At 58.5% G+C, this 24280-nt stretch overlaps 1 protein-coding gene across 4 annotated transcripts; it reads right to left on the bottom strand.

Moving 5' to 3' along the window:
- Positions 1-12359: 12359 nt before the first annotated feature.
- LOC118356039 (SLAM family member 5-like) lies at positions 12360-23733 on the bottom strand. 4 transcript variants are annotated; one of them, XM_035722394.1, is made up of 8 exons: positions 23447-23733; positions 22058-22214; positions 21585-21698; positions 17075-17467; positions 15212-15508; positions 13554-13688; positions 13270-13361; positions 12360-13002 (listed from the first exon to the last, which is right to left on the bottom strand). In XM_035722394.1, the coding sequence occupies exons 3-8, from the start codon at positions 21655-21657 to the stop codon at positions 12910-12912; spliced, it is 1083 nt and encodes a 360-aa protein (XP_035578287.1). In that variant the 5' UTR covers positions 21658-21698; positions 22058-22214; positions 23447-23733; the 3' UTR covers positions 12360-12909. The 4 variants fall into 4 exon arrangements, with proteins under 4 accessions (XP_035578287.1, XP_035578284.1, XP_035578285.1 ...); XM_035722391.1 differs by having other exon boundaries at positions 13554-13694; XM_035722392.1 differs by lacking the exon at positions 23447-23733 and adding an exon at positions 22966-23157 and having other exon boundaries at positions 13554-13694; positions 22058-22187.
- Between the last annotated feature and the right edge of the window lie 547 nt (positions 23734-24280).

Consider the following 24280-nt stretch of genomic DNA (forward strand, 5'->3'; position numbering starts at 1 on the left):
CACATGCCTTGTCCTCGGCCCCTCTGCCACCTGGCTGTTCTGAGTTATACCCTGTATAACCAACCAGTAAGCTAGGAAGGGGCTGCGTCCTCATTGTTCTGTGAGCTGCTCCATAAATAACCAACCGGACAAGCAGCTCATGGGAACCTGCAAGTGAGAGCAGGTGCTCGAGAGGCACAGCCCACAGCTTGCCTGGCGTCCGAGTGGAGGCGCAGGTGCTGTGGCCTTGAACCCTACCCTGTGGGGTCTGACCTGAGCCGCAGGGACACAGCATCCGGGCTGCCTGAGATTCTAGGACACCCAGCTGGGGACCCGAAAAATCACAAAGGCACCTGGTATGGGGAGAAGAACCCCCATCCAGGGCCAGCCGCGCTGTCGCGGGGTCTGGGGGCGATGAAGACACAGCGGTGGGTTGTTCACAAAGCAGACGCTTAGCTGCTCAGATGGTCTTTCTCCTCTGGAGTCCTAGCGGTAGATTGCACTTCCTAGAAAATTACTCATTTCACGTAAGTTTTCGGTATATTTGTATTAAGTTCAGCAAAGTCATTTTTTGTTTCAGTTCCTTTGTATTTATGGCTATTTCTGACTTTAATTTCATCTTTTGGGCACGTAGCTTTTCAGGGAAGCAGGGAGGGAAAGATTGTAGAGACGGGATCCTGTGTGTACCCGGGTCCCACGGAGTCAGGATTTTATCTTTCACACAAAACACCTGGAAGTAGGAGACAACAGGTTCCCCCACAGCGATGCTGGGTTTTGAACAGGGAACTGCATGATGCAGGAGAAGGCAAGTGACCAGGCTTCAGGAAAAGCTGGGACTGAGGAAGTTTCCAGAGACCAACCGTGTAGTGAAGATGGACGCAGGAGCTCACCCAGCAGGACAGGTGACGTGTGGACCTGTGGGTCTGCGAGCCGCCTCCCCTCCTGTCTGTCTGTCTGTCTGTCTGATGTTGAAGCAATTTGTGAAGGGATTTCTCACAGACTACGGAAGAGACTCTTTACTATGAACAGGGAGATGGAGTTCCAATTACAGGAAAAGTGAGAAAAACCACTGGAGAGACGTTGGTGCCACAATTGTAAGGTCCAGGTTCCTGGAGTTCATGCTCCAAGTGCCCTTGGAACACAAAACGCACAGGAAAAGGGCCAAATCCAATCCCAGGAGAGGCAGGGAAGAGCTCTGTATTCTGGTAGTTTCTGCCAACGATCCTGTGTCCTGCCTCGAGGACACGTGCAAATATACGTCCACGAAGTTTCCCTCACAGACTGACAGAGACCCGCACTTAAATGTGATGATGTGATGCCATATTCCTTGAGTGTTTTAAAAAGTATCCTTTTATTTATTTTTCTGAGTAGACTTGCCACCATGACATCAAGACCTGAGATCAAGAGTCAGATGTTCTACCAACTGGGCCCCCAAAGCCCTAAACATTATCCTTTGAAATAATGGACAGTAGGTCAGTTAGTCCTGTGCACTTTGATTCTTCATAAAAATGAGTTCGTCATGAAGCCAGCACTGCCCAAATCTGCTTGACTCCAACTCATGTTCCCAAGAAAGAGTCTTATTTCTCAGTGTTGAAGGACCGAAAGGACATCCCTGGGAAAGCCACCTGGCCCCAGCCACGCCCCTGTCCTCTCCCAGCACAGGGTTACTACGGGCAACCTGGCTGCGGCAGCAAGTAAGGTGACGTCCCCGTGGGCGAGGCAGGGACACCTGCTCCCCTTCTCCGGGGCATGTCCGGCCGCTGTGGTTGCTGGGCAGCCCAGAGCGTGAGCACACACACACACACACACACACACACACACACACAGGTGTGCTGGGGGCACAGATGGCTTCCGGGGCCGACCTCACGCTGCCAGGCTCACAGCTCTCTGAGGTTGGGGACAGACGCTGTGCAGGCTCAACAGTGGCAGAGCTCTGGGGACACAGAGGAGCAGCCTGGATGCACCTGGTGTCTCCAAGAAGAACCCAGCAGGGCTCCCTGCCGGCTCACCCACCCCCCAGGCTCCGGGACCCGAATCAGGAACCCCAGCCTTTGTGGGTAGAGCATGGAAGGAGAGAAAATGTGTCCCATACCAAGAGGTGACCCTATAGTATTTTTCTTGGGCTCGGGTGAAGTGTTCCCACCTCTCCCACAAACAAAAGGTGCACATTTATTGTCTGATTGCACAGGTGATAATTGCTTCTGCTTTCCTTCCTGTGGGAGAGGAACTTCTGCTCTTTCTTACCAGGTCCCGGTATTACAGAAAGGGAAGTGGGGTCTGTGACCGCAGGAGGAGAGCGCGGAGGAGGGCACAGGGGCAGGGATGTGGCCGGTGGGGCTGGAGGGCAGGGGTGGGGTGGGGCTGAGCAGAGGGCGTGGGGCGGGGAGGCAGGCCTGGGCATCAGCCGTGTGGCTGGTCACCGAACCCCTGGAGCAGGGGCCCCAGAGAGAGAAGGACACGGGAGATGGGAAGGGTCCTGCCCAGACCATCGGAAGGGCCGCCCTGTGAACGCAGAGCGGCCCTGGAGGGACGGCTGGGGAGTCTGGGAGGGTGGCAGGTGGGCCGGGGGTCCAGGAGAGTGGCCGTCAGGGACCCGAGGGCAGAGGGCATTGGAGCAGGAAAGGGGCATCAGTGGTGTCACATGGGGGTCACCTCCTAGCTCTCTAGGGGTCCCCATAAGGTGAGGTCAAGGTGGGGGGCTCAGGTGCGGAGCAGGGGCAGCATGGAGACCGGGTGAGGGCTGCAGGGAAGGAGGCAGCAGGGTCAGGGGGACGAGCCAGAGAGAGGAATGCAGGAGAGGGCAGGTCCCCAGAGGAGGGCCTTGAAGTGCAGGGAAAGTCCTCACTGAGCCCCGAGGAGCTCAGCGTCCTCCGTGGGGACAGGAGAGAGAGGGACACAGGTGTCACCCCTGCAGTCAGTTAACGCTAACGGTCAGGAACTAGAACTTCTGCTTTTTCCTGAGCAAGAGGAGGCTGGGCCATCGGCCGGCGGGACGGGACTGAAGGAGGTTTGCCAGGACACGGGACAGCCGAGGGCCGGAGAGACGGGCCCTGGGGCACGTTCCCTGGGCTGAGTCGTGGCTCCGGGGCTCCCGGCTGTGCGGCCTGGAGAGTCAGCCTTTCTGGCTCCTTCTACTGATCTGTAAAGTGGGCACAACGGTCCCCACGTCACAGAGAGCCCACGAGGACCGGGTGACTTAGGAGCGAGCAGGATGGTCAGGGAGTGCGTGTCACCGAGCCCGCACTCAGCCCGCGCTGACGGTTACGGCTTCACATTGTCTGTGAACAGCTCTCGGCACGTGACTGACGCTGGGTGGTGTCCAAGACTGGCTGAGGCAGGGCGTGGGGTCTCATGGGGAACTTGTGCAGAACGATTTAGCATAGAAATAACTGATGGTTGGATCCACGCAGTCCCTGCTCAGAGCAGTGAGAGGGGGAGGAGGCAGGACCTGAGCTGTGGGCATCAGGCTCACAAGCAGGTGTCCCCGGAGGGCGGGATTCTCCTCCTTTTTAAAATTACAACCTCAGGGGCGCCTGGGTGGCTCGGTTGGTTAAGCATCTGCCTTCGGCTCAGGTCATGGTCCCGGGGTCCTGGGATCGAGCCCCACATCCGGCTCCCTGCTCGGCAGGAAGCCTGCTTCTCCCTCTCCCACTCCCCCTGCTTGTGTTCCCTCTCTCGCTGCGTCTCTCTCTGTCAAATAAATAAATAAAATCTTTAAAACAATAAAATAAAATAAAATTACAACCTCAGTCCAAAATTTCTCAAGGAACTCCACAATATTTCAAAATCTGAACCCTGGAATGCAGGCAGAGGGTTCCTGGAACAGCTGAGGAACAGAGAGGCCACAGAGCAACCCACACAGACCCAGTTCTGCTGACGTGACCTCCCCCAGCGCCCAGCACTGCATGGGACTCCAGGAGAATTTTCTTAGTTAATACTTCATAGTCTGCAAATGGTTAGAGAGGCACAGAGGGCAGAACCTGAGATGACTGGGGTTGACAGGCACAGCCAGGCAGAGGGACTTGGGAGAACCCAGGCTGCGTCCTCTCCCAGCCTCACCTTGTCTCTGGGGTCTCCAGACTCCTGCTTTCTATACTATATGCCAATATCAAGGTCCCTTCTCCCCTCCTGCCATCCTGCACCTGAGTCATACACAGATGGAGCCTGGAAACCTGGACCCTCCCCCACTCAACCATCCCCACAGCCATGGCCACACCAGCCAGGCCCCTGCAGGGATATTCTCTGAGCAGCAAAATGCAGGAGAGAGGGAACCCAGGGTCCAGTGGGCACAGAAAGAACTGCAACCTGCCTCTCCCAGGCTCCACGTTCTTCATCTTCATACGTGTCACACAAAGTCACGGCAGATCTCCAAGGATCACAAGCACAAGAACAACAATCCACTGGATGACTCCCTCGTGGGCACGGAGGGCTTGTCCATCTGAATCTGTTTCTGTCACACAGAGAGAATGAACTGAGGACACCCATTGCCAAGCACATGCAGACGTCTGAAGGGACCTGGTCAGAAGCCGCAGAGGGAGGAGCATGGCAGGTGCTTTCCCTCAGCCAGGTCCCGAGCCCCTGCCTGGGGCCGAGGTGCTGAGAGGAACAGAACACGGTGCCCGCCCTTGAGGAGCTCCTCGGCCGGGGGAGGGCCGGGAACATGCCAGAGGCAGCCAGCCAGAGCCATGCCAGGGCACGAGAGCTCACAGCTTGTACCCGGCTCCTCAGGGAGCGCCTCCTGGAGGAGGTGATGGGGAAACCTTGTCTCGAGGGAGGAGTAGGAGATTCCCCGATATTCGGGGTGGGTGCGGCCTTCCAGGAAAGAGAGCCATGAACAGGAATGTCCGGGTCAACTCTCCAGCCCTGGGAGCAGCCTGCACCCCCTGGGGCAGGCGGGAGAGGGACCAGGCAGGGAGGAGCTGGGTAGGAGGATGAGAGGGAGGCAGGAGCCTCTTTCCAGAGGGTCCAGTGGGTCACTGAGCCATGAGCTTCCTCTGGGATCAGGGATGCTGAGGCAGCAGGTCCCCCAGCAGCTGGTGGAGGAGGGGGTGGAGGGGCGAGGGGGCACACGACGAACCAGGTCATTCATTCATTCATTCATTCATACATTCAGGGACACACTGACTGTGAGCAAACGGCCCGAGGCTGAGGGTGGGACAGGCATTCAAAGTAGAAGTAGACATGGCCCCTGCCCTCCAGGGGTTCAGGCTGCAGAGGAGACTAATCCTAGGCCAGAGCATCAGCTCTCATTGTGGGGTCACTGACCGCTCCTTAGAGGAGACGAGGTGTGAGGGCAGGACAGCAGCAGCTCCTGCAGGGCCCTGAGCCATCCAGGCTGAGGAGCCCCTGTGCAAACTCTCTTTGTGCTAGAACTGCACCCAGCGTGCGGCCCTGTGGGACTGCTCGGGTCACAGACCCCCAGAGCCAGCTGCAGGGAAGGGGTTCCCGGACGGGAATAAGTAGGGAAGTGGAGGTCTCCTGACTTGGAAGGGCTGAGGGCAGAGGGAGGGGCCTGAGCCGAGGCTGGAAGCTGAGGACAGAGGACCCAGCCGGGAATGCAGGCAAGCAGGTGGGTGTGAAGTGTGTCCGTGAGACCAGAAACGGGCAGAGGAGCCCGGAGCCCTGAATCCTGCAGGGAGTCGCTGGCTCAGACCCCTCAGATGGCACAGACCACTGACACCCCCGACTCCCTTCTGAAAACCACCCTCGACAAGGAATGATGGATGAGGGTGGGGAGAGGTACCTGCTGGGCGCTGCCTGGACCAGCAGGGGTGAGGGGTGGGGAGGAACAGGGGAGGGACACTGAGAAAGGCAGGAGTATGTTGGATGTGACAGCCAGAGTCCTGGATGGAGTGACCAGGTGGCCGGGGGTGACATAAACATGGGGGACAGAAGACAGAACCCTCAGCCAGGGCTGCCTGAGCTCCCGGAGAGCCCCTCCCCTCTGGCAGGATGCACTCACCGTGGCCACAGACGTCCCCAAGGTCCCGGGTGGCAGTTTTCTGGTCCACCTGGTTGCTGACCACACAGGTGAGGCTGGTGCTGGGCTGGCTCGGGGGCAGGTTCACAGCCATGGTCCAGGGATTGGGGGCTGGTCCTGGGGCGGGTCTCTGCTCCAGCTCCCTGGAGAGACCCTCGCTCTCCCAGGTCACGGTCAGGTCCTCCCTGGTTCCGTTGGCGTCACACTCCACAGTGACGTTGCACCAGGCTGGTGTGAGGGACAGAACGGTGCCCCGGATCTGGGGAAGGGGCACGGGCTCTGTGGCGGGAGGGACAAGAGGGCAGAGCATCACGTGAGTGGAGGACATCCAAGCTCACGCTTTCTCCTGCGGTATCTCCCCGAAGCTCTGGCTTCCTCCCCCTAAGGATGGTGAAGTCTTTTACAGATAGCTCAGAAATGACCCAAATACACAGCAGGTGACCATAAGGATGGGAGCCACTGAGTTCAGCTCTACGTGATTTCACTAGACTGAGCAAGTGTTTAAAAGCTTCCCTGAGAAAACCATGTGGAACCCGCCTACCCAAACCCCATTAATTCTAAGAAATGGGATGTCCCCTAGAAGAAGGTGAAGCTGGGACAGGATGTTCCTGGTCTAGGCTACAACCCTGCTTCTCCTGCTCAGATGGTGCTCAGGACTGCACGACACGAGGTGCAGAGGCCACTGGCCAGTTCTGGGAGCCCAGATCAGCCTCAGGCTCTACCAGGAGAGCCCGTGGTGGGGGACACAGTGGTAGTTCCTAGGAATGACCTCTCTAGTGTGGTTGGAACATGTCCTGAACTTGGGTCCCCACAGGACGACAAGGAACAGACAGACAGCCAGTCTTGGGAATCCCCCCGGCCTCAGGCTGCAAAGGCCACTCTCTCGGGAGCAGGACGTCTCCCTGTGCGGGGGCGGGGGAGGGGTGCAGGGAGAGAGAGCTGCTCCCTGAGCGTCTGAGGGAGGGTTGTCCTGTGACCTTCTCCGACATCTGTGGAGGTTCAGAGCTGGACCCGTGGAGACTGAGAGTCAGCTGGCCTCGGGCTGGTGCTGAGAAGGACGAGGGGCCGAATCGGGGAGAAGCACGTTGGGATTCCGGATCCTGCTTTGTGACCAGTGTCCCCAACCGTGGCCACGTGCTGACCCTCAGAGCCTGCAGGTGCCTTAGGTGCCATGGCAAAGGGAAAGTGAGGCTGCGAACCAGCTGACACTAACTAGACGGGCCCCATGTGATCACAGGGTCCTCGCAAGTGGAAGGAGGCAGGAGAAGAGGTGGGAGGGACGCAGCGTCAGAGGGACTCACCCCACCAGTGCCGGCTGGGAAGTCCCTCCAACCACACCTGAACTTGTGGTAAGGACATAACTTTGGGAAAATTGCTAAAGACAGGGGCTGGCTGCCAGGGTATCAACCATGTTAGCAGGTGGGAACTTAGGGACCCACCCACTGACCATCTGGGAGGGAGAAAGGTTGGAGTGTGAGTTCCCCAGTCCCCAGTCGTCAAGGATTTAATCAGCGGTGCCCATTGTAATAATGTCTCCGGAAAACCTGAAAGGACAGGGTTAGGAGGGCTTCCGGGTGGGAGAACACACAGGCGCTGTGGGGGGAGGGGGCTCACCTGGAGGGATGGCAGCTCCGCACCCTCCCCACATGCCTTGTCCTCGGCCCCTCTGCCACCTGGCTGTTCTGAGTTATACCCTGTATAACCAACCAGTAAGCTAGGAAGGGGCTGCGTCCTCATTGTTCTGTGAGCTGCTCCATAAATAACCAACCGGACAAGCAGCTCATGGGAACCTGCAAGTGAGAGCAGGTGCTCGAGAGGCACAGCCCACAGCTTGCCTGGCGTCCGAGTGGAGGCGCAGGTGCTGTGGCCTTGAACCCTACCCTGTGGGGTCTGACCTGAGCCGCAGGGACACAGCATCCGGGCTGCCTGAGATTCTAGGACACCCAGCTGGGGACCCGAAAAATCACAAAGGCACCTGGTATGGGGAGAAGAACCCCCATCCAGGGCCAGCCGCGCTGTCGCGGGGTCTGGGGGCGATGAAGACACAGCGGTGGGTTGTTCACAAAGCAGACGCTTAGCTGCTCAGATGGTCTTTCTCCTCTGGAGTCCTAGCGGTAGATTGCACTTCCTAGAAAATTACTCATTTCACGTAAGTTTTCGGTATATTTGTATTAAGTTCAGCAAAGTCATTTTTTGTTTCAGTTCCTTTGTATTTATGGCTATTTCTGACTTTAATTTCATCTTTTGGGCACGTAGCTTTTCAGGGAAGCAGGGAGGGAAAGATTGTAGAGACGGGATCCTGTGTGTACCCGGGTCCCACGGAGTCAGGATTTTATCTTTCACACAAAACACCTGGAAGTAGGAGACAACAGGTTCCCCCACAGCGATGCTGGGTTTTGAACAGGGAACTGCATGATGCAGGAGAAGGCAAGTGACCAGGCTTCAGGAAAAGCTGGGACTGAGGGAGTTTCCAGAGACCAACCGTGTAGTGAAGATGGACGCAGGAGCTCACCCAGCAGGACAGGTGACGTGTGGACCTGTGGGTCTGCGAGCCGCCTCCCCTCCTGTCTGTCTGTCTGTCTGTCTGATGTTGAAGCAATTTGTGAAGGGATTTCTCACAGACTACGGAAGAGACTCTTTACTATGAACAGGGAGATGGAGTTCCAATTACAGGAAAAGTGAGAAAAACCACTGGAGAGACGTTGGTGCCACAATTGTAAGGTCCAGGTTCCTGGAGTTCATGCTCCAAGTGCCCTTGGAACACAAAACGCACAGGAAAAGGGCCAAATCCAATCCCAGGAGAGGCAGGGAAGAGCTCTGCATTCTGGTGGTTTCTGCCAACGATCCTGTGTCCTGCCTCGAGGACACATGCAAATATACGTCCACGAAGTTTCCCTCACGGACTGACAGAGACCCGCACTTAAATATGATGATGTGATGCCATATTCCTTGACTGTTTTAAAAAGTATCCTTTTATTTATTTATTTATTCTTTTAAGTAGGCTCCACACCATGAGATCAAGATCTGATTAACAATAGTCAGATGTTCTACCAACTGAGCCCCTAGAAGCCCAAAAATTATGCCTTGAAATAATGGACAGCAGATCGGTTAGTTCCACCAACTTCAAGTCTTAATAAAAATGTTCATCATGAAGCCAGCACTGCCCAAATCTGCTTGACTTCAAGTTGTGTTCCCAGGAAAGAGTCTTATCTGTCTGTTTGAAGGACAGAATGGTCATCCGTGGGCCCCAGCCATGCCCCTGTCCTCTCCCAGCACGGGGGACTCTGGGCAGCCTGGTTGCAGCGGCAGATGAGGTGATGTCCCTGTGGCTGAGGCAGGGACACCTGTCCCCCTTCTCTGGGGCACGTCCGGCCCCTGTGGTTGCTGGGCAGCCCAGAGCGTGAGCACACACACACACACACACACACAGGTGTGCTGGGGGCACAGATGGCTTCCGGGGCCGACCTCACGCTGCCAGGCTCACAGCTCTCTGAGGTTGGGGACAGACGCTGTGCGGGCTCAACAGTGGCAGAGCTCTGGGGACAAAGAGGAGCAGCCTGGATGCACCTGCATCTCCAAGAAGAACCCAGCAGGGCTCCCTGCCGGCTCACCCACCCCCCAGGCTCCGGGACCCCAATCAGGAACCCCAGCCTTTGTGGGTAGAAGAGGAAAGAGATTCCGACGGGAGGAGGACCCTGGGGGGTCAGCGTGTGAAATGGTTCAGGGTCTCCGACACGCCACAGCGACCGCCAGGAGCTCTTCCTCCTTCATCAGCTGCCGGGGAGACAGGAGAGAGCCTGTCCCCTCCCCGTCACCACACTCAGGACTCTCAACACCACAGACACAAGTGTGTTCATTTGACAGGCAGATAGGGTGAGCAGAACGGTCAGTTTGCATTCGTGTGTTGAGCTGTGAGGACGACCATCTCTCGGGCTCGGGCGCCTGACCCGTCCCTTCTCTGCGCGTCCGGTGCTCACGCCCGTTGCTTGTGTAGCGACGATGGTGGCGCGACTTCGCTCACTGATGGGCGAGGGGGCCTGAGCTTTTATAAAGGTTCGCTCAGCGTCCACGTCCGTGTGGCGGGCGGGGGGAGCACAGGAGGTGTGTCATCTCTCTGCTGCCATGAGCAGAATCTTAGCGCCGGTATGTGGCAGAAGCAGAATGAGACACCCCGTGGGTCTGACTGCAGAGTTCAGCCCCTCTGCCCCGTGAGGAGCTCTGGGGACAAGGCCACAAAGTCGGAGTCTGTTTGACACTCGAGGCTGACTGTGGCATACCCGCACAGGAGACTAAAAACAGCTCTAACCACACGGAAAGGTCACAGGCAGATAAGAAGGGAAGGTCCCCTTACCCGGCCCCACCCCCCTCTGCCGACGGTGCCACAGCTCAGCTGTCCCTACTGCGGGGGCCGTGGGAGGCTGTCCTGGCCCCTCACTCACACACGCCCTCCTCAGCCTGGGAGCTGGGGACACAAGCAGGCTGCGGGGTGGGGAGGGGGTGCACACAAGGGTCTGAGATTGTAGGCACAGCTCCGGGGACAAAGCAGGACTCTGGAAAGTGAGAGTCTGAGCTACTGATGATCTCAGCCTCGGCCCCCACAGCAGGGCAAAGAACTGCCTTTCCTAAGAGAGGGTTGAGGGTGCTTTCCCCGTCCTGGGGAACCTGAGGGCATCCCAGACAGGCCCTAGTACCCATTTCTCTCCCTCAACCCTTCACAACTCTGGAGACATCATGATGTTGGTACCAGCAAGCCCCTCGCTGCCCACCTGCCTCCTTCACACCTGCCTCCAGGGCCCTCAGCCACACCCACACCGGAACTGCCGCACTGATCTGCCCACCCCCCCCCAGGAGGAGGCCGACCTGGAACATCAGGGTCTGGGAGCGGAACTAGCTGCCTTGGAGGGAGTCCATAACCATGGGACCCAGACCCTGGTCACACTTGTTCCTCCCTACTCCGTCCCAGGCACTGCGATGAGGTCAATATGTGCCCCCCAGGGCTCCTCCTTCCCTTGAATCCTTGGACACCCCACTGGACTCACTGCCTGATGAACTACAGGCATACAGATTTGAAAAATAAGAGTTTTTCTCTGATGAGAATAATCCAACTTCATTATATAAATGTGGAAGAGAAAATAATACAGAAGAATAAATATCTAAAACTAGAACTTTAGATAACCAGAAACTTAGCTAGCTTTGAAGGGATATGCTGATGTTTCCCCAAATGACTGGACAACTACAAACTTCATTATGATGTAAGGACCCTTGATTTTCGTGGGATTTATAATCCATTTCTGGTGCTTCTCTGTGTGCGGGGACATCTGGTGTACCTGCTACTTCCTTCTCACTTGGTCACATCGACATGATGGAATTGCCATGGGAGATCAGCATGAGGGCAGACAGAGTGAGACATGATCCTAGCAGCTGTGATCACAGCACCGCTGAGTTCCGGGGCTGGATGCACACTGAGCGGGTCCGACAAAGGAGACCCTGGAGCTTCTCTGGGCAGAACCACGTGGGCAGTGCTGGGTAGGTCGTCTGCAGAGACAATGACATTCAACTTCATGTGATCTGAGGTGGGGGCTTGGGTGGGCTCCCCTAGCAGCCCAGACGAGGGACAAATGATTTCTGAGCAAATGCTTCTCATCTCCCACCAACAATTACTGAACAGCTACCAGGAAGCAACTCTGTCCGAGTCATGGGAGATGGGGCAGAGAACAAGGTGAAGCTTCTGCCCTCAGGCTGCCCGCAGGCTAGTGAGGGAGAAATGACACTGAAACTAAGGACGCCCGTGAGCACGAACAGCTTTTGTGAGCCGCACAGGGAGCAGCTGAGAAAGGGAAGCAAGAAGAGGAGAGACCGTTCCTCTCACAAGCTCTATCTGCTCACTTTTGCCAAAGAAATCAGGAAAGCAGGAACCCTGCAGTCTTGGAGAGTCTCCCCTGGAGGAGAGTCGACCAGGACCCAGGGTCTGGCCTATCCCACTAATGGCCCCGAATGTGGAAGTTTGGACGGGAGCGAGATGGCAGAGAGACTAGAGGGACCGGAGACACCTGGGTCCCTCTCCACTCCAGCTGGATGGGGACGCAGTAGAAGGAACGAGATCCACTGAGAGACTTATGGACTGAGTCCTGGCTCCGGGGCTCCTGGCTGTGCAGCCCGGAGAGTCAGCCTTTCTGGCTCCTTCTACTGATCTGTGAAGTGGGCACAATGGTCCCCACCTCAGAGTGTCCATGAGGACCCAGTGAGTTAGGAGCGAGCAGAATGTCAGAGAGTGTGTGTCACTGAGCCAGCACTCAGTCAGCGCTGACGATTACCAATTCACAGTGTCATTATCATTTTTTAAGATTTTATTTATTTATTGCACACACAGAGAGAGAGCAGAAGCAGGGGGAGTGGCAGATAGAGGGAGAGGGGGAAGCAGGCTCCAGGCTGAACAGGGAGCCTGAGTGGGGCTCGAGCCCAACACCCCGGGGTCATGACCTGACCCGAAGGCAGACCCTTAACGACTGAGCCACCCAGGCGACCCTCGTATTGTCTGTGAACATATGTCTCTCAGCACATAACTGACGCTGGGTGGTATTCAAACTGGTTGAGGCGGGTGTTGTGAATTCACCATGGTTTGTCCCAAAGGGTGAGGGTCTGAAAGGCAGTTTGACGTCATACAGACGAGGGATAGAGCCGGGGCCAACTAGGGTTGCTGAGGTAGCTGAGGCTAGGCGGTCCTGGAACAGGTTTGTACCAATTTATTTTTTCAGTTTCCCCCTGATCTACCACTGTGTGTGTCTCATGGCGAACTTATGCAGAACGATTTAGCATAGAAATAACTGATGGTTGGATCCATGCAGTCCCTGCTCAGAGCAGTGAGAGGGGGAGGAGGCAGGACCTGAGCTGTGGGCATCAGGCTCACAAGCAGGTGTCCCCGGAGGGCGGGATGCTCCTGCTTCTTCCCGTTAAATGATGCTCAAGGCCTGGCCTGGTTTGCGGATCTCACTGTAGACAGTAGTGAGAAGCTTCTCCTCTTCTAGATGAGGTGCACCCTTACCCTGGAATGCAGACAGAGGGTTCCTGGAACAGCTGAGGAACAAAGAGGCCACAGAGCAACCCACACAGACCCAGTTCTGCTGACATGACCTGCCCCGGCGCCCAGCACTGCATGGGACTCCAGGAGAATTACCTTAGTTAACACTGCCTTGTCTGGAAAGGGTTACAGAGGCATCCAGGCCAGAACGCGCAGATGACTGGGATTGACAGGCACACCCAGGCACGGAGGGACTTGGGAGACCCCAGGCTGCCCTCTCTCCCAGCCTCACCTTGTCCCTGTTGTCTCCAGCTTCCTGCTGGCTCAGCTCTGCATAGTGGATGCCGCCATCTGGGTCCCCATGCTCCTTCTGCGATCCTGCACCTGCGTCATACACAGGTGGAGCTTGAGTCTGAGCCTGGCCACCTGGACCCTCCCCCACTCCACGACCCCACGGCCATGGCCCCATTCCCCAGCCTCTGGCAGGGACATGCCCTGAGCAGCAAAAGGCAGGAGAAAGGGAGCCTGGTGTCCAGCAGGCGAGAGAGGTGTCTGGACACGAGAAGTGCAACCTGCCTCTCCTAGGCTCCAACTTCCTCTTCTTCCCAAGTCTCTTCCAAAGGACCAGTCCAGCTCCGAGGATCAGCAGCACGACCACGACAGCCCCCAGGATGCCTCCTAGGAGGGCAGCACCAGTCTGTCCTGGTGGATCTGTTTCTGTCACACAGAGTGAAGAAGGTTAAGGCACAGAGGACTGAGGACACCCATTGCCAAGCACATGCAGACGTCTGAAGGGACCTGGTCAGAAGCCGCAGAGGGAGGAGCATGGCAGGTGCTTTCCCTCAGCCAGGTCCCGAGCCCCTGCCTGGGGCCGAGGTGCTGAGAGGAACAGAACACGGTGCCCGCCCTTGAGGAGCTCCTCGGCCGGGGGAGGGCCGGGAACATGCCAGAGGCAGCCAGCCAGAGCCATGCCAGGGCACGAGAGCTTTACAGCTTGTACCTGGGTCCTCAGGGAGGGCCTCCTGGAGGAGGTGATGGGGAAACCTTGTCTCGAGGGAGGAGAAGGAGATTCCCCGATATTCAGGGTGGGTGCGGCCTCCCAGAAGGAGAGCCATGAACAGGAATGTCCGGGTCAACTCTCCAGCCCTGGGAGCAGCCTGCACCCCCTGGGGCAGGCGGGAGAGGGACCAGGCAGGGAGGAGCCGGGTAGGAGGATGAGAGGGAGGCAGGAGCCTCTTTCCAGAGGGTCCAGTGGGTCACTGAGCCATGGGCTTCCTCTGGGATCAGGGATGCTGAGGCAGCAGGTCCCCCAGCAGCTGGTGGAGGAGGGGGTGGAGGGGAGAGGGGGCACACGACGAACCAGGTCATTCATTCATTCATTCATTCATACATTCAGGGACACACTGACTGTGAGCAAACTGCCTGAGGCCGAGTGTGGGACAGGCATTCAAAGTAGAAGCAGACATGGCCCCTGCCCTCCAGGGGTTCAGGTGCAGAGGAGACTAATCCTGGGCCAGAGCATCAGCTCGCAGTGTGGGGTCACTGACCGCTCCTTAGAGGAGACGAGGTGTGAGGGCAGGACAGTGGCAGCTCCTGCAGGGCCCTGCGCCATCCAGGCTCTGGAGCCTCTGTGTAAACTCTATTCATGCTGGAACTGCATCCAGGGCTCAGCCCTGTGGGACTGCTCGGGTCACAGACCCCCGGAACCAGCTGTAGGGAAAGGGGTCCCTGGATGGGAATAAGTGGGGGAGTGGAGGTCTCCTGACTTGGAAGGGCTGAGGGCAGAGGGAGGGGCCTGAGCCAAGGCTGGAAGCTGAGGACAGAGGACCCAGCCAGGAATGCAGGCAAGCAGGTGGGTGTGAAGTGTGTCCGTGAGACCAGAAACGGGCAGGGGAGCCCCGAGCCCTGAATCCTGCAGGGAGTCGCTGGCTCAGTCCCCTCATATGGCACAGACCACTGACACCCCAAATTCGCTTCTTCTGAAAACCACCCTGGACACACAAGAAATGATGGATGATGCTGGGTGCTGCCCTGGATCAGCAGGGGTGAGGGGTTGAGAGCAGCACAGAAGAGGCATGGAAGGGCAAAAGCAGGGTGGATGTGCCTGCCATAGTCTTGAATGTGGTGACTGGGTAGCCGGGGGTGACATAAACATGGGGGACAGAAGACAGAACCCTCAGCCAGGGCTGCCTGAGCTCCCGGAGAGCCCCTCCCCTCTGGCAGGATGCACTCACCGTGGCCACAGACGTCCCCAAGGTCCCGAGTGGCAGTTTTCTGGTCCACCTGGTTGCTGACCACACAGGTGAGGCTGGTGTTGGGCTGGCTCGGGGGCAGGTTCACAGCCATGGTCCAGGGATTGGGGGCTGGTCCTGGGGCGGGTCTCTGCTCCAGCTCCCTGGAGGGACCCTCGCTCTCCCAGGTCACGGTCAGGTCCTCCCTGGTTCCGTTGGCGTCACACTCCACAGTGACGTTGCACCAGGCTGGTGTGAGGGACAGAACGGTGCCCCGGATCTGGGGAAGGGGCACGGGCTCTGTGGCGGGAGGGACAAGAGGGCAGAGCATCACGTGAGTGGAGGACATCCAAGCTCACGCTTTCTCCTGCGGTATCTCCCCGAAGCTCTGGCTTCCTCCCCCTAAGGATGGTGAAGTCTTTTACAGATAGCTCAGAAATGACCCAAATACACAGCAGGTGACCATAAGGATGGGAGCCACTGAGTTCAGCTCTACGTGATTTCACTAGACTGAGCAAGTGTTTAAAAGCTTCCCTGAGAAAACCATGTGGAACCCGCCTACCCAAACCCCATTAATTCTAAGAAATGGGATGTCCCCTAGAAGAAGGTGAAGCTGGGACAGGATGTTCCTGGTCTAGGCTACAACCCTGCTTCTCCTGCTCAGATGGTGCTCAGGACTGCACGACACGAGGTGCAGAGGCCACTGGCCAGTTCTGGGAGCCCAGATCAGCCTCAGGCTCTACCAGGAGAGCCCGTGGTGGGGGACACAGTGGTAGTTCCTAGGAATGACCTCTCTAGTGTGGTTGGAACATGTCCTGAACTTGGGTCCCCACAGGACGACAAGGAACAGACAGACAGCCAGTCTTGGGAATCCCCCCGGCCTCAGGCTGCAAAGGCCACTCTCTCGGGAGCAGGATGTCTCCCTGTGCGGGGGCGGGGGAGGGGTGCAGGGAGAGAGAGCTGCTCCCTGAGCGTCTGAGGGAGGGTTGTCCTGTGACCTTCTCCGACATCTGTGGAGGTTCAGAGCTGGACCCGTGGAGACTGAGAGTCAGCTGGCCTCGGGCTGGTGCTGAGAAGGACGAGGGGCCGAATCGGGGAGAAGCACGTTGGGATTCCGGATCCTGCTTCGAGACCAGTGTCCCCAACCGTGGCCACGTGCTGACCCTCAGAGCCTGCAGGTGCCTTAGGTGCCATGGCAAAGGGAAAGTGAGGCTGCGAACCAGCTGACACTAACTAGACGGGCCCCATGTGATCACAGGGTCCTCGCAAGTGGAAGGAGGCAGGAGAAGAGGTGGGAGGGACGCAGCGTCAGAGGGACTCACCCCACCAGTGCCGGCTGGGAAGGGGGAGGAAGGGGCCACGAGCCAGGGGGAGGGGGCGCCACTAGAAGGGGGGACAGGAACAGAAATGGGTTCTCCCCGGAGCCTCCAGAGAGGAGCACAGCGCTGCCGACACCTGGACCTCATGGCAGAGGCTCTGGGGTCTGACTCCTGCCCTACAGCCCAGGAGGACACGCAGGTGGTGGTGTGGTCAGCCACTGAGGGTGAGTCACCTGCTATAGCAGCACTGGACAGCGAATAGTCACACTGAGTAGCCTGAGTCCTGTGGGCACAGTGAGAGTTATGGCAAAATCCCCATTTCCCCCCCATTCCGTGTTCCACTCCAGAAGCACCGAAGTGACTTATCCCTGGTGTGAGTCTCAGCTCTGCCTGCATTTGTGATGGACACATGACATCTAATTTGAGGGGAGAAGATCAAGTCTGAAGGCTGGGGTCTGGAAGGAATCCTGCAAGTGGGGCGCACGGACACTCCCAGGGACCGAGGAAGGAGGTGAGCTGTGGGACTGGGGGCGGGGCCGCCACATACCATAGACCCTCAGGCGGAAATCCTGGTCATATTGTCTTCCTCGCCTGTAGCAGACTCGAGCCCGGTACCGCCCACTGTCCTCAAGGGTCAGGTTGTCAATCCTCAGGGTCGTTATGTTGAGCACATGGACCCTCTTCTCAAACTTGTCCTGGAAGTTGACCCATTCTGGAACATCTCTCCCAGGAAACACGTGCAGCATGACTATGTAGTTGGCCCTGGATACATTGCCCCAAGAAATCTTCTCCAGCTCGACCTCTGGAGGTAATTCTGGATTTCTGATCACATGAAACCACACAGAACCTCCTTGAGCCCCCTTCAGAGAAACAGGGATTCCAGAATCCTCAACTCCAGAACCATGGGCTCCAGCACTCTGGGTCACAGAGCTGCAGACGCCTAGGGCATAGGACACAGAAAATATGAGTGGTTTTCATTAGGAAGAAAGGAGAAAACCCTAGAACCCATCTTCTTCATGAAATCCATCCCATGTGCTCCCCTTGAGTCTTGGAAGGCAGGACAGTGCCATGAACCTGAGGCGAAGCTGGAATCCCTCCTGGTCCCCGGGGAGCATCCCTTGACCACGTCACGTGAACTTGCTCCCCTGCAGTGTCCTGACCCCTAACAGTGAGAGCATGAATGTCAGGAGGTCTGGGATCCGAAGCACGAGCACATTTTCGGTCCACACCGAGTGCATCTCTGCAGGAGGCAGCTTCTCACGGGGCTGCAGAGACCCCTCCTGCCCACAGGCCGTGCAAGTTCTGTCCCTGGACTGGGGGCCGCCCCCAGGGACTCACTCTAAGGAGCCGAGTGCCTCCAACTGTCACCCTGTCTCCTGCTCGCTCTGACGAAGCCCGCCACAGTGTTGTGGGCAGTGGAGAGACCCCCATGCGGAGGGTCGGAGGGCAACCTTTGGCCAACAGGGACGGAGGGGTGAGGCCCGAACACTGCCCCCCACAAGCTCCACAAAGGTGGGAGGGTGAATGCTGTCTTCTTTTGACAGCCCCAGGTAACTGAGGCAGGAGCCCAGCTGGCATGGTCCGCACCCCATGTGGACCGGCTGAGGGCTCCTGGGGACCCAGGCCTGGGCTCTTGGCCAGCTGGTGCCCGAGGCGTGGGCTCGGGGGTGAGACAGACCTGGGTTCATGTTCCAGATCCGCCCTTTTCTGGCTGAGCGGCCTTGGGCGATTTCCTGAACTGTCTAAGCCTCGAGGTCCCGCATGGGAAGCACGGGGACGAGAGCTGAGCGTGTCCACGGGGCTCCTGCAAGGATTAAATGTGACGACACAGGAAAATCACCCACAGTAAGCGTTTCCTTGTCACCGTCCTCACTGTATTAGGGCCTGGGGGGGAACTGACAGGTAGCGGGGGACACCTGCCGCTTGCTCACCCGAGACCAGACGTTCGCCATGAACGTGATTCCCATTCCCTACATTTCAGCTGCTCCGTCAGATGCTGAGCATCTAAGGAGCCCAGGACAACCCACTGAAGGTGGCGGGTTGCAGAGTGTTGTCCCCGTTCCAAGGATGAGAAGGTTGTATTTCAGCCACACTCAGCAGCTTTTAAATTGTGTTAAATGTTAAGCAGATTCTGCATTCCAGTAAAGGAGGGGCGCTGGAGATGGAAATGCATCCTCTCCCCGACCTCTGAGCCCCACTGCCCAGTTGCCCTTCCCACAGGCCGGTGCTGTTCCAGGTTCGTGTGTATCCCTCCGGAGGGGGTCTCTGCACTGACAGGTGCCTACATGTATCTCCCCGTGCCCGACCCCACGCCACCCGCTGCTCTGCTCCCCCCTCTTCTCTGCACGGCTCGGGCAGGGCTGCACCTGCATCTGCACGCGGGCAAGAGTCTCGTGATCAGCTGCCCACGCCCCCACGTGGGCTCTAGTTCCCCCCACGGGTGCCGGGCACTCAGGGTGCTCTTGTCCCTGCAAACCTGGTCCCACTGAGCAGCCTGGGATTGGAGCCTCTGCACGCACGGATGTCCGCACGTCACACGCGGGGGCACATCCGTCACACTCGGTGCACAGAAGTCACACAGGTGCACATGCCTCACCCATGGGGGCGTACCTGTTGTACACGGGGCATGGGTGTCACTCACAGGGCACGTCTATCTCATGCTGATGGACACACAGCAGGCGGGAGCGTATTCTGCCTCACACACAGCGGCACACACGTCACTCTCGGGTGTTCATGCGTCACACACACGGGCATATACATCACACGCTGGTTCATACACACCACACCTGAGTGTATATAGGTCAACCGTGAGTGTGTAGACAACACACACGGGTGTGTGAACACTGGGATAACCCCTGGGTGGGTCTAATAGACCAAAGGCAGGTCCGCCTCAGCCCCTGACAGACCTTGCTCATCGTCATCCCGAGAGTGACCTGCGCGGCTCCGGCCACACGGTGCGTGCCCCGCTTCTCAGCGGCTCCCGCTGCACCTCGCTTTCCTGAGCGGGCCGTGCGGACCGGGGTCCACCCACCGGGGCGGGAGCCGGGGTCCTGCAGCAGGTGCTCTGCAGACCCCGCTCAGGGGCAGAGACAGAGACGGCAGAGGCCAGAGGATTGCATCGAAGGGGGGCCCCGAAGACAGCATCCCCTCCCTCCTTGGAGGCCTGAGGCCGTGAGCACAGAAAGGCCTGGGCTCTGGGTTCTGAAGGGGCCCCAAGCAGGCCCCCAGCTGTCAGTCCCTGTCAGGACGCAGGACAAGGTCGGGACGGGAGGAAGACACGGAGCAGAGGCCTCGGGGAAGCGGCCGCACAGTCTCGTCTGGGGGAGACCCCCAGTCCCAGGATGTCACAGCTGGAGGGCCTTCGAGGGGACCTTTCACAGCGGACGGCCTCCCTCGGGGGGGAACTTGTCCCGGGTCACACTGGGCAGAGCCGGACCTGGAGCCCGCTTCCCTCTCCCCCAGCCCAGTGCCTCCCCTGCAGGGAGCTGCCCTGCAGCCCTCCCCTGCCCTCCCCCTGCCCTCCCCCTGCGCAGGGCTCCTCCCTCCCAGCACTGCTGTCTGGTCCCTGGGGTCTGAGCAGTTCTGGGTCTCACCCCCCAGCATTTGTCCCGGGAGAGGGGACTGCAGTACTCGGCGGGCTTTGGCAGGGCAGGGACGTGGGGTAGCTGAGGGTTAACCAGCACCTGCTGGAAAGGGGGGAACCCGGGAGAGAGGAGGCTCAGCCCTCAGGCTGCTGGGGAGGAACTGCCCAGAAGCTGGACGAGAGCATGAGCTTGAGGAAGCTGGACGCCCACTCAGGACGGGAGGAAGACCCGAGAGCTCTCAGATCTGCAGAAGGTGCTGCCCCCAAAGAGGGACAGCGGGTCAGGGGCAGGGCGGCAGTGAGCAAGAGAGTCACAGATTATTTAAATAAGATGAAATTTTCAACCATCAACATAATATTTTGTCCATTCCTTTCTCTTTTCCTTCCTTCCTTCCTTCCTTCCTTCCTTCCTTCCTTCGTTTCTTTCTTTTCTCTCGTTCTCAGTCTTACAACCAGACAATTATGGAGGAAATTCAATGTACTTTCTCATATTTCTCTCGTTCAATAAAACTGAAAAGAGAAAGACCACATGTTGCTGACAAAGAGTTACCTCATTAAAAGGGTCTTGCAAAGCTCATTATCTAATGACTTATCTCCCTGTTTACAAATGTCCTGTGATTCCAGAAATTTCCTAGAATCCTTGCAGCTCACGGAGGGACTGGTGCACTGACACCAAACATTACAGACAATAAAAGCTTTCCAAGCTGTCTGCAGAATTCACGATTCTGGAGATCACAGTATTTTCTTCTTTGTTCTTATTTAACTTGTTACACATAAGCAGCTGGTCTAAGATGAAGTAAGAACTGGAAAATGGGGCTAGTGTTAAAACAATCATTCAGTTCCCTCTTTGGGGCCCCTCTGCTTGCCTCCGGTCCCGCCCAGGTCACCCCCACCCAGAGCCCCATCAGCGGTCTCCTGTTCCGGGCTCACCCTTACACACGCAGGTGGGCGCAGACCCTTGAATTCTAGAGGTTCCTTTCCTTCCTTTGCAAACAGAATGTCACTGCATTCAGGCCCTCATCTTGCCCAAGGAGCCGGACTAGAGCGGCTTCCTCAGCTCAGACGGGGGCTCTGGGTCGGCCCTCCTGCACACAGCAGCTGCAGAGGCTGCCCGAGCCCCTGGGCATGGCAGGCGGGGGTGCCCATCCCCAACGCTGGGTCCCACGCAGCCCCTCCTATGTCTCCTCCATCCTTCTCCCCAGGAGACTCCGGGCTCTCCTGGCCTCACCCCCCTGGGAGGGGTTCCCTTCATGCAGCCGGGCAGCCAGGGCTCAGGGCTCCCAGCCTGGCCTCAGCCAAAAGCTCCCTGTGTTCCTTCCGTTCACCCTGGGGCTCTAAACCGAATGCACTGCGTGTGCTCAAACATCACGGAGCTGAGTTCTCTGGTTCTTCAGCAAAGCCCTCAGGCAGCCCAGGAGCTCCTGCCTCCCTGCCCACCCAGCGGCCCCCCTCCCAGGGAGCCCGGGCCACTCACTGAGGAGGAGGCTGGTGAATCCTAGGAGCCAGGAGGCCCTGCACAGGTCGGGGTCTTCTGAGCAGGTGCCCATGGCCGGCTGTCTCCCTGGGGGCTCAGCCTGGGCCAACAAGGCTATAGAGGAAACATCCAGAAATGAGAAGCAAGAGAGGAGGAAAACCTTCACTGAGAAGAGCCCTTAGCTCCTCCCCACCCCAAGGGCAGGGCCGTTAGTTTGGGGACCTCAATGTCCAGGTAGAGTAAGCCATTCCTTTCTCATGTTATTTCAGCACCTGCAGTGGGGCCTCAGGATATAATTGCAGAATAAATGTAGGAACAGCCCCCACTCCCCGCCCCCCCCAGGAGGTCTGGTGCTGGAGAGGCCCCGTCCCTGTGCTCACAACCAGCTTGGTGGTCTCCCCTCCCCAGCCTGCACCCCTAGGGCCCCCGACCTGTGTCCCTGGGTTCCCACTCAGCCCAGGACCCCTGCTCACCAGGACCAGCCGATGGCCAGGCACAAGGTCACATCTTAGAGCCAAGGACGCGGGGTCTCTCCTGCTTTGGGCCTGTCCTCTGTCTTTACACCGTTTCACGAGTCACATTTCCTTTCCGATGTTCTAGGCACTTCAGTGTCAGGTGTGTAAGTGAGAACTGGGAGCCCGAGAACAAAGCCCCCCTGGGAAGTGTGCACCCCACACCCTAATGCACACGTGGGCATGTCCCTACTGCAGGTCCCCAGGGCTCTGTCTGCAGCCGAGGGCCGGCCCTGCCCCCACCACAGGACAAGCCCCTCCCCCCAGGAGCAGCACCACAGGCCCCCTTTCCTGTGAGCCTCCGCCAGCCCTGGGCCCCTGCTCACACACAGGCAGGGGTGGAGAGGGACCTGCACACGCTCACACACAGGCAGGGGTGGAGAGGGACCTGCACACGCTCACACACAGGCAGGGGTGGAGAGGGACCTGCACACGCTCACACACAGGCAGGGGTGGAGAGGGACCTGCACACGCTCACACACAGGCAGGGGTGGAGAGGGACAGCGGCTGTGGCCACAGGCTCGGCGGCCTCAGACTCACGGCACCTACGGACGGTCAGGCCGGCCTCTTCTTCCCAGATGGGTCCCCACAACCTCTGAGAACCGTGGCCTCCCGTGGACCCCAGGGGAGCAGCTCCATCACTAACCGCAGCCGGTGCCCCTTTCCCCGCCCCCTGGGCTCCCCCTCAGCTGCTCAGACCCTCGGATCCTAAGGCTGGATCCCAGGACTGGCCCGCGGCCCCGCACTCAAGGTGGTCAGCCTGTTGGCTGTTCAACCCACTTTACGGATGTGAGACCCGAGTCCTGAGGGTTTGGACCACCTGCCAGAGGTCACCCAGCAGAGCAAGAGTCGGGGTCTGGACCCCTCACCAGGAGCTCTGAGAAATCCAGCATCGCCGCCGCCGTCCCGTCCCACTGTGCGGCCTCCATCCGGTCACCGCACCCCGTCTGGGCTCCCCCCGAACTGCTCTGCGCCCCTCAGACCAGAGAGCACTCGGCACTGCCTTGTTCCCCTGCTCCCACCCAGTGATGGGGGATCCCTTCCACGGGCCGTCCCTGAGCCTCTTGGGGAGAAACTCCTCAGACGGAGTTCTGATCTGGGCAGCTCATGCCCCGGTCCCTCCAGGGTGATGGGGACCAAGTCAGCTATGCCCCTGTCCCTGTCCCCACAGCCCTGGGCGAGCCCTCCCAGGGTGAGAACTGTTTGCTTGTGGAAACCACAGCTTGGGGTGGGGCGCAGGGCCCAGGAGGGAGCCCCCAGCAGCTGCAGGCCGGGGACCCCGGACGGTCAGCCAGCCCACGTGCCATTCTGGGGCAGCCCCTGGGACTTTCTACACCTGCAGATACTAACCTCGGTCCCCTCCCGCCGTCCTGGGCAGCACGAGAGCTAAGGTCACCAGTCCTCCGTGAGTCTAGGTCTCTGCGGTTCACAAGCTCAGGGTCACCGTCCATGTTACAGATGAGCAAAGTCAGGGACATTTAGGGGATCTGGAGCCCACGGTCTGGACACCTGGATGGGGCGGAGCCAGGCCCAGGTCTCAGGCCTCCGAGGCCACTGGTCTTTCTAGACCCAAGTCCCTGGCAGACCTTGAGAAGCCACACTGAGGGGAGGGAGGCCAGGCCTGACCCAGGGCAGCCTCTCTCCTGTCTCACACCCCAAGGCAGAGGAAACAAGCCTGTGGTGGTATCTTGCAAACTCCGAGGTTCACAGCAGCCCTTTGCCGACCACAGCCGCCCCCCTGCACTGGCTGTCGCACTCGGGTCAGCACCTCCAGCCCAGCTCAGGTTTGGGGGTGGCTTCTCCCATACTTGGGCCTTTCCAGAAACTTCCTTCCAGCTTGGACACAGCTGCCTGGCCGGCAGAGAGCTCATGACCCTGAGCCCGAGGACACGCACTGGGCAGTGTGGCTTCTGTGCTGACATTGGGCTTCGGGCTATACACCCTCCTGGAGACGCAGGGACTCCGTCCGTGGCTGGGGGAGCTCGGGCTCTCGGACCAGCCACAGTGAGGCTGAGTCCCCTCTTCCTCCTGCCTTCCCTGCGTGTCCCTGGACACAGGGCTGGACGGCCCCGAGCCCCCGAGCTCTCAGCACAGTGGAGATGGGCAGCTGCTGCAGGAGTCGCTGGGCGAGTGCCCGGCTCTGTGCGGGGCCAGTGAGCTCACCCAGGCTGCAGGGGCCTCCTG

Source organism: Zalophus californianus, chromosome 10, assembly GCF_009762305.2.
Source record: "Zalophus californianus isolate mZalCal1 chromosome 10, mZalCal1.pri.v2, whole genome shotgun sequence".
NCBI classification, from domain to species: Eukaryota; Metazoa; Chordata; class Mammalia; order Carnivora; family Otariidae; genus Zalophus; species Zalophus californianus.

Excerpts from the sequence above, each read along its gene's own strand:
- LOC118356039 (XM_035722393.1), bottom strand. The coding sequence starts at position 21,657 with ATGGGCACCTGCTCAGAAGACCCCGACCTGTGCAGGGCCTCCTGGCTC. Across the intron at positions 17,468-21,584 it reads ATTCACCAGCCTCCTCCTCA|GCGTCTGCAGCTCTGTGACC; the intron begins GTGAGTGGCCCG and ends CCTATGCCCTAG. Across the intron at positions 13,003-13,269 it reads CTGGAGACAACAGGGACAAG|GGTAAGGGTGCACCTCATCT; the intron begins GTGAGGCTGGGA and ends TCTGCATTCCAG.